This window comes from Caenorhabditis remanei, chromosome V (assembly GCF_010183535.1).
Source record: "Caenorhabditis remanei strain PX506 chromosome V, whole genome shotgun sequence".
NCBI classification, from domain to species: Eukaryota; Metazoa; Nematoda; class Chromadorea; order Rhabditida; family Rhabditidae; genus Caenorhabditis; species Caenorhabditis remanei.
The window spans coordinates 17,303,630-17,314,637 of NC_071332.1; the positions used below are offsets into that span (position 1 = coordinate 17,303,630).

General features: G+C 41.3%; 2 protein-coding genes across 2 annotated transcripts; both read right to left on the reverse strand.

Annotated features, from left to right (window-relative positions):
- Nucleotides 1-7,813: 7,813 nt before the first annotated feature.
- Nucleotides 7,814-8,512, reverse strand: GCK72_020798 (uncharacterized protein; the record flags this gene model as incomplete). Its single annotated transcript, XM_053733799.1, has 2 exons — nucleotides 7,814-8,263; nucleotides 8,471-8,512. 2 exons carry the CDS (start codon nucleotides 8,510-8,512, stop codon nucleotides 7,814-7,816), a joined length of 492 nt encoding a protein of 163 aa, XP_053582712.1.
- A 625-nt stretch (nucleotides 8,513-9,137) lies between these two features.
- GCK72_020799 (uncharacterized protein) lies at nucleotides 9,138-11,000 on the reverse strand (the record flags this gene model as incomplete). The annotated part of the gene is made up of 4 exons (XM_053733800.1): nucleotides 9,138-9,368; nucleotides 9,427-10,138; nucleotides 10,356-10,426; nucleotides 10,848-11,000. The coding sequence occupies 4 exons, from the start codon at nucleotides 10,998-11,000 to the stop codon at nucleotides 9,138-9,140; spliced, it is 1,167 nt and encodes a 388-aa protein (XP_053582713.1).
- Nucleotides 11,001-11,008: the final 8 nt, after the last annotated feature.

The window sequence follows — 11,008 nt, forward strand, 5'->3', positions numbered from 1 at the left end:
ACTATATGATTAGCAGAATTCATCTGCCCTTACTTTTTCGCCACAAGCGCGACAGCTACAAAGCTATATTAATGATAAAAAACAGTTTGATTATAGATTCTAGATAGGAGTAGATTCTGTGAGAGTCAGAAACTACTAGGTTACATACGCACGAAATAGTGTTGCGAATCCGGAGACATGTTGCTGACTAGAAGAAGAAGAAGGACTACGGTAGAAAGATCAAAAGTGCAGCCCGTGGGGCATAAATAATACATCGTCACGAACAAAACCTACAGTAGGACGTCGAAAGGATGCTAAACGAAATTAGGAGGAATTCGAGTGTAATTCCCCGGAGTGTGCAACAACTGTGAATAGCAGATGACGGGAAAAGGGGGGAAGCGGAAAGAAATAACAGGCGGGTCGGAGAGGCGTAGATTATAATTTATTTATAGTTGTCAGGCGCTATACGAAAATTGTACACAATTGTATACGCGACAGCCGTCGACATCTGGCATTAAGGCAGACAGCCGCTATGAAATTGAGGAGCAATGAGACACTGGGGGGCAAAACTTTCAAATTTACCATAGGAGAGTAAGCCACGCCCACGGACTACGGTAGAAGGGAAGGAGTAGAAAAGGGTGACCAGTCTATGGGAAAGGTCATTTATCCCTCTCCTTTATCAAACCCTTACCACCCAAATCCATAAATTTCCAGAAAACTTGGAATTTAAAGCTTTTGGCACTGACTTGCCATCAACGCCCACGTGCACCCAGCTCACACAGCTCATACAGCTCAACGCTCAACAACTGCCCAGCCATCTCACCGACCCAAGAGAATCGTCCAACAGAAGTTGAAGTTAGTTTCTTTTCCATTGGTTATTGGGGCTAGTCACAATTAGAATTAGTTTAGGAAAACTTCTCAATCCAAATCAAATCAATCCAAATCAAATCAATCAAATCAAATCAATATCAAATCAATATCAAATCAAAATCTCTCAAATCTTGTGAGCACCTTGCTCAACTCTCTCAATCTCTCTCTCTCTCTCAACGTTTCTCTCTCTCTCACTCATCTTCATCACCTAGTTGGTCTATCAACGTCGGAAAAACATTAAGTCTCTCGCTCATCACACGCAAATTCATCTTCATAATCATACGTTTCATTCAAAAGTTGTTAAACTTATTTGTCTTTCTCGCTCTATCCACTCTGCATAAGACCATCTATCGCGCCAAAATAGTTCCCTCCGTTCAAGAAGTAGTAACCAACCACTGCTAACGAGCGTAACTACATCGGCATCGACAGTAGAAACATCTCTAGCGGCTCGTCAATCATAAGATCTTCATCCAACCCGCTAGTAGACACTTCCCGGGCCATTGATTTTTTTTCTCCGTTATCTCCTACAAATCCTGTGTAGAAGTTACTTCCTTAAGAGTAATCAACTTTCAAAGAGCCTTAAACCTAAATTTTTTTTGAGAACCAACCGGTTACAAGTAGTCAATCAACAGGAGTGGTACCACAGAGTTCTCAAAACTCCGAGATAGTGATTAAGGAAGAACCTAAAGAATCGGAACCAGAAATGGCTAAGAAAGAGTTAGCGGAGGATCTGAAGTGGACGAATCAAGCCATATCGGCAGAAACGGACACTCAGAAAGCGCTCAGAGCGGTATCAGGTCACATCCCGAAATTTAGCGAAGGCAATACATCGACCCTGCGCAGATGGCTAGTCGAATATCGAGGTGCCTTGCATAGCCTTAACATCAAACAGGAGGCGGGCGCTAAGATCATGCCATTCTTTCTCGAGGGGCTAGCAAAGAGTAGATTCATCCAGCTAAGTCAAAACCAAACTAACACCTGGGATAAACTAGTTGAGAATCTTATCGCTGCTTTTGAAGTCCCAGGAGACCGCGAACTCGTCCAGCAAGAGATAACGACTCTTAAACAAGGTCAGCTGTCAATTGCGGAATACGCGCAAAAGCTGAAAACGTTAGGTGAGTATGCCTACGAAGGCATACCGGAGACTGTGCGGGATGGGTTGCTCGTGAATCATTTTATGCATCACGCAGCCAGCCACATCCGCAGGAAGCTCCTTAGGATGGAAAATACACCAAAAACGTTAGAGGAAGTTATCCGCAGAGCGGAAAGATTCCAAAGGCTTCATGACCTAGACGAGGATGAAAAGGAAGAGGAGCTAATTGCAGCTATGACGCAACTGATGCGTACTAGGGAAGATAGACCAGATGAACTAGACTCCCGTTCCTCTTATTCTCCATCACCACCTCCATCACGGGAAGAAGAGTGGGATTGGCCGCAGAGACAACATAATTGTCAAAAAGAGCCTCGAGAAGAATCATATCGTAGTCCTCGAGGAGAGAGAAGCGCAGTCCAGCGTCTTCTCGCTTATTTGACAATAGCCATGATGTTAGCTGTACCAGCATGGGCAGGCAAACCACAAATATGTGGATTCCAACAGGGAGGAAACACGTTCGTTCCACCCTCTATTCTTCCTTGCGAATCCCCGCGTACGTCCATTGTTTCCACCCGGGCGGACTTATTTGAACTCCGCACGGACCCAATGCGACAAATTGCGCACGCCTGCTATAGACAAGGGTTTAAAGTGTCCACTTTTTCAATCTTTAGAATCTATTCCACCGCTAAAATGACTGATCGAGGTTCGAATACGTTCCAACAGGTTCGAACTCAAGAATGTCGTGAAGCAGTTAGATCTAAACAGTACGCTGGTAAGGACATGACGGAAGGTCCGAAAGGAGTATACCGCTCAGCTAGTCTTGGTGAAAATGCCGAAAATTATACGGCATGGTTTGGAGGAAAAGAGGTCGAGCACGACGAATTCACAATAGTTGTCGGAGAGGTTGCATCATTTGACGGCGATGCTACCATTTCAACGTTAGGAGATACCTCAAAATGCTCGTACTCGTCTGGAAATTGCAAAACGGCTGAATCCACCATAGTATGGACGGAGAGTTCCCCATACAGAGCCTGCAAATACCAGAAAATGATCTCAGTTGATGCGTTTATTACTGATAAACATATAGCAATTCCCGAACTTAAGATGTTCTCCACTATCTCTCAGGATATGCGATTTACGCAGTCAGAGTCAAAAGGTTGTTTAGCGGGTAATGTATATTTTACGGATGACGGGAAGATGTTATCTTTCCCAGAATTACCCTCGGATCTCTGGATACCAGACTATGTCAGGATGAAGCAAGATCACCACCGACAGAAACGGGTAGCCTACCTCAAATTGGAAGGTCCAAACAACACAACCATCTCCATTAACATCGGAGAAAAGTTCGCGACTCCGTTAATCTACAAGTATTTTAAAGTAGATGCCCTAGAAAAGATACCCCAGTTCGACACGGATCCCATTACGAATCCGGCTATTCTAGCTGATATCAAAGCGTTCGGGGTAACAAATGAGTTACTCAGGGATAGAGCAAAGAAATACGATCAAGAACGTAGAAACTCACTAGGTTCACAATTGATAGTATTAAAATGCATTCGGATTCGTCAATATTGGCATCGAGAATTCACGAGAATTCAAAAGCTATTTGGGGAAAGAACGGAGAAGGATGCAGAACTGCTGATCGCGATGGGGGAGGAGTTGGTAGATGTATTCGATTCACTTCTGGATTTGGATCTTGGGAAAAGTGAACGAAAACCAGGAAGTCTTCCTGCGGGTTATCAAGAACCACGGTTTGACGAAAACAAGGTACAGAGTATGGAATACATCGAACCATACGTCGAGGCTCCATACCAACCACCACCTCCACCCACATCAACCACCACAACTACAACGACCACGACAACGACGACAACGACGACAACAACGATGAAACCAAGGACGGTACCACCAGCGGCAACGACAAAAGCCACACCTACTACCACCACGACTCAAGCACCCACCACCACTAGAAGAACAGTTGTCATTCCACCTACCATCACGGCAATTGAGAAACCAATTCCCTATTATGAGGGCATAGTACCACCAGAAAACCGAAACGTTTATTTCGAGAAACCTCATAGTAATCCATTCCATAGTCCAGCCAAAGATATTTTTATGCAAACTTGCGCAAGTCAACAGGAATCAACCATTCTGTTTCTCACTTTGTTAATTATCGATCCGACAGCGGCTATTAGACAGTTATTCAAAAGAACTGACATCGCTGCTAGGAAAGCCGGCCAGGCTTTACTAATTTCACAATGTAGACCTGTTGAACCAGAAGAAGTTTACTGGAATAGAAGGAGTAATGACACCTGTTTTGACCTAGTTCCAATGATGGTCGAAGGGAAAATTTGGTTCTTATTAGAGGGTACTGATGATTTAGTAGCCGATTCAGGCTCAGTAGAGTGCAAGCGTCCTATGATCACTGGAAAGATTCACGTAGAAGGCGAAACTTGGAAAAATGAGCAAGGTACCGAAATGTGGGTACAAACGCTCAATAGACCAATCCAAAAGACCGCCAGCCAATTTTTGTTCCAAGCTCCGGCAGTGATAGGAAATGATCTTCTTGGCCCAGGAACATCTTCAGCGGCCAATGAAGAATTAAATAAAATCTATCGTAGGAGGGAAAATAATATTACTTTCCGTCTGTTGGAAGAGAACATTGTTAAGGCGAAAGACTATATAACCACAAAAGTCAAAATCCATAAGGATACGGTAGCAAACACCTTAGACGAATTGTGGAATAGCACGGGAAAGAAGGTGTTTTCAGCAATCAAACATGTGATTTTCAATGTTTGGATGTTTATTCTGGTAATCATTGGCCCAGTGTTATTTGTAGTCATCTTAGTGATAATCCTCTATGTTTATTGCAAATTCCGCTGGTCTAGAAGAGCAACATCTGCGACTGCAAATCGATTAATCGAAATGGCAACTAGACAATTAAGAGGAATTAACCACGTAGATTACGAGGGGGGTCAGCGTGTCTACATATCAGCGGATATCAATGATGAATACCCCATCCCAGGAGTTTACTCCGTTCTTCATCGTAGAAATAGAGGACACTTGCCAGTGATAAAGATAGAGATGAATGGAAAAATAGTTCATGCATTACTGGATACGGGAGCAGGTATCAGCTATCTTCCTGTTTCCCAGATTAGGTCAGAAGACTTGGATGTAGGAAAAGAACAACAAGCCCGAGCGGCTAATGGTTCAGTTATCAGATTCCTAGGAACAACATCGCAGAGCATAAAGATAGGAGAAATTGAGGTAGACCAAACTCTTTTGGTATCCCATGAGGAGGACTGTCCTTCAGAAATTCTTCTAGGAGTAGATTTCATTCGGAACATGAACAAATTAGGACATCCAGTGTCATTCGACATGTTAAAGAAGGAAGTTCAAATTGGAACGGAAATTTCTCTAGTCTGCAATGTTGAATTAGCTCCTGAAAGGGAAGAGATTAAAGTAGCGGTTAGTCATAATTGCACGGTTAATCAAACTTCGGAGGCAATTATTCCAGTCAAATTAGTGAACTATAGGAAGGAGTTCGGTACTGAATTCATGATTTCGGACAACAAAAAGGAATCAGAGCAAATCTACGCTATTGCCAGATCAGTTGTTTTAACAGATCAGGAAGGGAAAACGTTTTTACAATTAGTTAACCCATCCGCAACCCCAATAAAATTATTTGCGGGGCAGGCTCTAGCCATGGCAACGATCTACGAACAGATTTGGGAAGACAGCTATACGCCACCAGAAGCAGACTGGACAGCTAAACTCCCTATCATGCCAAAACCGACACCGCCTGACTACGAACCATCAAACGAAATTGATCTTAAAGATTCAATCTTTACCGAAGAGCAGAAAAGTAGACTTAGAGATATAATTGATAGACACCCGAAGGCATTCGTAGGTCCGGATGGCGTTTTAGGATGTTACAATGAAACGATACGACATCGGATAGATTTTGTCAAAGATGCGAAAATGCCAGCGTCTAGAAATTATAGAGTTCCACTTGAGAGAAGAGATGAATTAGGAAAACAAATTAGGGTAATCGAATCCCAAGGAGTAACATGCCCACCACCATCTCCATTGGCGGATCCTGTTGTAATGGTTTGGAAATCAGAAAGGATCAAAAATACTAAAACCCATGAGAGAGTAACAGAGGTATTATGGAAAAATACCAATGAGAGATATAGAGAACTCGACCAGAAACCCACTATGAATAATTTTGAAATGAACAGCAGCAAGAAATCCCAGACAAAAGAAAGAAAATTGGATGAATTAAGGCCAAATTCACCGAACCGTTTCAAACTATGGAAGTTCGAGAGTCTTATAGGGATATTGAACAGCTACTTCCATGAGTGGATCATGAAATTTAGTGGGAAACTATTTAAATAGTTATGATAAAATTCGAGAGAGGAAACCTAAACTTTCGTCATGCAGAGAAATTTTTAAACTTAAATTAATCTTCTGATATTCTAAACTATACTCTTAGATTTGAATTTTACTTTCCCTATGGTAAAAACACCGAAGTACCTAATAAACCGTAATTTAAAAATACGCGTTAAAAGACCAGTGTTAGTTCAGGGAAAAAAATAAGAAATACGAGTGACAGTTGAAAGTGGAAAAGATGCTAAACATCCAACATTAATAATTCGAAAGATCTTCCATAATTTTTTTGAGAGTAGAGAGTAGAGAGTAGAGAGTCAGCGAAACGCGTCTGAAAGACCGGAAAAGAGAGTCTAATCAATCGTCGAGATTAACAAGACTTCGAGAACTGAACAATTATACCAGAAAGAAGAGAGAAAGAAGACCTAGGAGAAATTGTTAGAAAGAAAAATCGTAATTGTTTTCTCTGCAGAATGGACCGGTCAAGGATATCGTTCCCGGAGAAGGAAAAGCAGAAGAAGTCAAAACGGAAGTTCAGCCCGAGGAGGAAGGGTCCGAAGCGCCAAGACAGTCCAATCCGGAACAGACGACTACCGAAACGCGAAGTCAACCGCTGGAAGGCGAACGGGAAGAAGAAGGACAGGAGGCAGTGGAAGAGGAACAGCAACAACAATGGACAACGTCAAGGAGGTGGCCGAGGAATGCAGCAGGAATCGGGAAGCTGGAGAGCCGAAAGTCAACGAGCAGGGACTCCACAGCCAGGCTATGCGCCGATAATGGTAATTAGTCCCATCCCTTACCCTAGCCTAAACCCATCGTTTATTTCCCCTCCCCACCCGATGCAATATATACCTCATCCAACCATGCCCCAATATTTCCCACACCCTACCCCACCGATGCAGCAATATCGTTATTAATATTATTAATTCATGTATTGTATGCTCTGTTTATTTTTCCCTCCCAGGACCCGCACCCTTCTACTATTGTACTTTCAGATATCTTCCCCAAATAACTAACTTTTAAGGCCTAAGGTAAATAATTTTTAAGAAATTACGTCTTCTCCTCTTAGTGTCCGGGACGGCCACATTTTAAACCGGGGGGGATGTGAAAGGGTAGAACTCAGACTATGTCTGCCTTCTTCCTTTTCTCTAAACCTCTCTTCTCTAGGCGTCTCAACACAAAGAGGAAGAGTCGGAGAAGACTGGCTCCGCCCCTTTTCACCAAGAGAAGGGCGTCGCCTCTCTTCAGTTAGTCTAGCTGGATCCTAGCCCATGCATGTCACCTAGCATGGGGTGAGTCCCTTTCCTACTGTATCTCAATAGGACTGGGCCTCACAAGGATCCTTAGGCCCTATATATATTACTCCCATTATTCATTACCTATTATTACTCACTTATCATATTCTCTTATATAATCTCCATACATAAATCCATATACCCATACACATATAATCAACACTACTCCACTCTCTGTAAGCCCGAGGGATCAGGTGAAGGTTGAGCATTCAGAAGGGGTTCTGGAGCGATCCCCCTTCACAACCGCCATCACTTGGGATTGATTAATGACGTCCATCCGCAACAAATTGGTTTGAATCATGTGGTTCCGTGATTCAAGAATTCTTTTGAAGTCCTGCAGGAATGGCTCAGTCCGCTGTTTCAATCGTGCGTCATACTTGTCGTTATCCGATTTTCTCTGATACTCTGGGAAATTGAAGAACACTCCGATCTCTTTGGAAATAGACTTCTGATTCTTCAAAATTATCTCCAAATCGTTGGTGCACGCCTTCATGACGTCGAGGTTGACAGTTCTTCTTCGCCAACAAGAAACCGAAGTTGTATCCCCTTCTTTTCCATAGTATTCTAATCGAATCGGATCATTTTCGTCAATGTAGAATGAGACGCGGACATAGTCGGGTTTTAGCAAGATGTAGAGAGTCTTGATTTTGAAATCTGATAAAAAACTTATCAACTACAAAACATCCCTCATTTTTTAATATAAGATTCCCACAAAAATTAAGATTGTGGTACAAGAAGTGACATCCAAGCACACTCTCAAATTCTATTTTCTTTTCTCCCTAAAAGCATTCATTCAAATTTCAAAAAAAAATACTCACATTGCATTAAAATCAAGGTATCCCAATACATTGCTCATGACCAAATCCGGCAAATCGAGTAAGTTAGCCATCTGGAATAAGAAATAATAGTTGTTTCTGTAAAAAGTTCACGGTTTTTTTTCGAACGAGAAAAAAACGGTATACAGGAGGGTTGAAGACGAAAAAACATTCAAAATGGGAAGCAAACCATTTGCAAAGTTATGAAAATATTGTAGTGAATAAATAATTTATTGACAAAAATTATTGAAAACATTAGCAAGAAAATACTGTGATAACTCGTATAACACTTTTTTGGTAAATGAGACAAAAATCAATATGGCAATTGGTAGACCGTGATTGTTAGTGTGAGAGGGGACACGGATGAATGTATGAATGGGAAGATGGTAAAACAACAATTCTTTGGGAAGAGGCTGTGGGAAGAGACAAATATTATGGAAGACGTGGAGGAGTTTGGAGTTATTTCTAGTGCAAAAAAGGTTTCAGGTTTTATTTAGATTGAGTAGCGGGTATTCGGAAGTCATTCTGGATATAAACAGAGCGCACAAATAAAGAAAGGATGTAAATAAGGAAAAGGATCATAAACAGCCAAAAAGTGATTGATGAAAATAAAAACTGCATGATATCATGATTTAAAAAAAACCTGTTCAAATGGGAAGAATAGATCGTGAAGCAAAAATACCTAAAATAGCTCAAATATCAATAAGACACAGAGCATGCATGTTTGATTTCAATAGTTTCCAATCCATCCCAAACAGTGATCTTTACTTTTTCTTGTCCATCAGCCGCAATGAATTTCCACTCTTTTTTCACATCCATCCATTCATTTTCATTCATCTGAGGACCAAACACTTCCACAAGACGCTCTTCATCGACAAACTCACAGTAGTCGAAATTAAAATATTTAGGAGTCGGCGATGTCATTACTTCCTGCAAAATGACATAACTTAGTACTGGAGAGCTTCGCAACGAAATATTAGTCGCTTACCTCTTTTAACATCCACAACTCATCAGTATTCACTGTCTTCATAGAGGTATGCAACAAAGTCGAGAAGTGGGCAAAGTGGTGGAGTGGCTCAGTGATTATAAATCCCTCCGACAGAAACTTCCGGAGACGTTTCCACTGTTCCAACTTCACAATCTCATCCATTTCCAATGTTTGGCCTTCTACACTACTCGAGGTTCTCAATGTCATTTCACGTAACGTCTCCGGGCAAAGATAAGGAAGGACCGCCATCACTTGGAATTGGTCAATGACGTCCATCCGCAAAAATCTGGTTCGAATCTTGTGGTTCCGGGATCCGAGAATTCTTTTGAGGTCCGCCAGGAATGGCTCCGTTCGCTCCCTCAATTTTGCTTCATACTCGTCGTTTTTTGACCTGTCCACATAATCTTCGAGATGGACTGACACTCCGATCTCTCTGAAAATAGACTTCTGATTCTTCAAAATTATCTCCAAATCGTTGGTGCACGCCTTCATGACGTCGAGGTTGACAGTTGTTCTTCGTGTATACGACACCGAAGTGGTATCCCCTTCTGTCCTATTGTATTCTACTTGAATCGGATTTTTTTCGTCGATGAACAGTTCGAGGTGGACATTGTCGGGTTCCAACCAGATGTGGAGAGTCTTGATTTTGAAATCTTGCTTTTCCTCGTCGACAAATTCACGGAGTCCTCGATTCACTTTTCGGAGGGTTAGACTGAAAAATAAGAAATAATGTGGGGGTTTCAGGTGGAGTCTGTAACAATGTGCAAGCGAATAAAACTATAACTAGCCACTTTTTGAGTTTCAAGGAAGAATAGTTCAAAAAACTATCAACTACAAAATGAACCTTAGTTTTTAATATAAAACTCCTACGAAAATGTTTCCCTTTCACTACAAAAGCACTATGGTAAATTTCAACGAAACAAACTCACACTGAGTTGAGATCAAGGTATCCCAATACATTGCTCATGACCAAATCCGGCAAATCGAGTAAGTTAGCCATCTGGAATGAGAAATAATGTTTAGTTTCCATAACGAGTACATGTCTTTTTTTAATCGAGAAAAAACGGTATACAAGAGGGTTGAAGACAAAACAAGCATTCAGTACAGGACTTAAACCATTTTCAACTTTATGAAAATATTGAAGTAAATAAACAATTTATTGACAAAAGATATTGGAAACTTTGGCAAGAAAAATACTATAACCATGCTAATGTCAGATGATAAGATAAAATTTCGTCTTGCAAACAACAGAAGATAAAAATAATGTTAAGGGTCACCACATAAAAAAAACATCTTTTAAATGGAAAAAATTAGATCGGGAAGTAAAAAAACCAGGAATAACTCAACTATAAATTATCAGATTCAGGACGTTTATGTATGATGTGAATAGTTTTTTGAAATCCCCAAAGTTTGATCATCACTTTTCCTTGTCTATCAGCCGCATCGAATTCCCATTCTTTTCTTCCTCTCGTCCATTCATTTCCATTCAGAGGACCAAATATTTCTACAAGACGCTCTTCATCCACGAGCGCATTGTAAAAGATTTGAACACATTTTTGAGTCGACGATGCCATGAACTTCT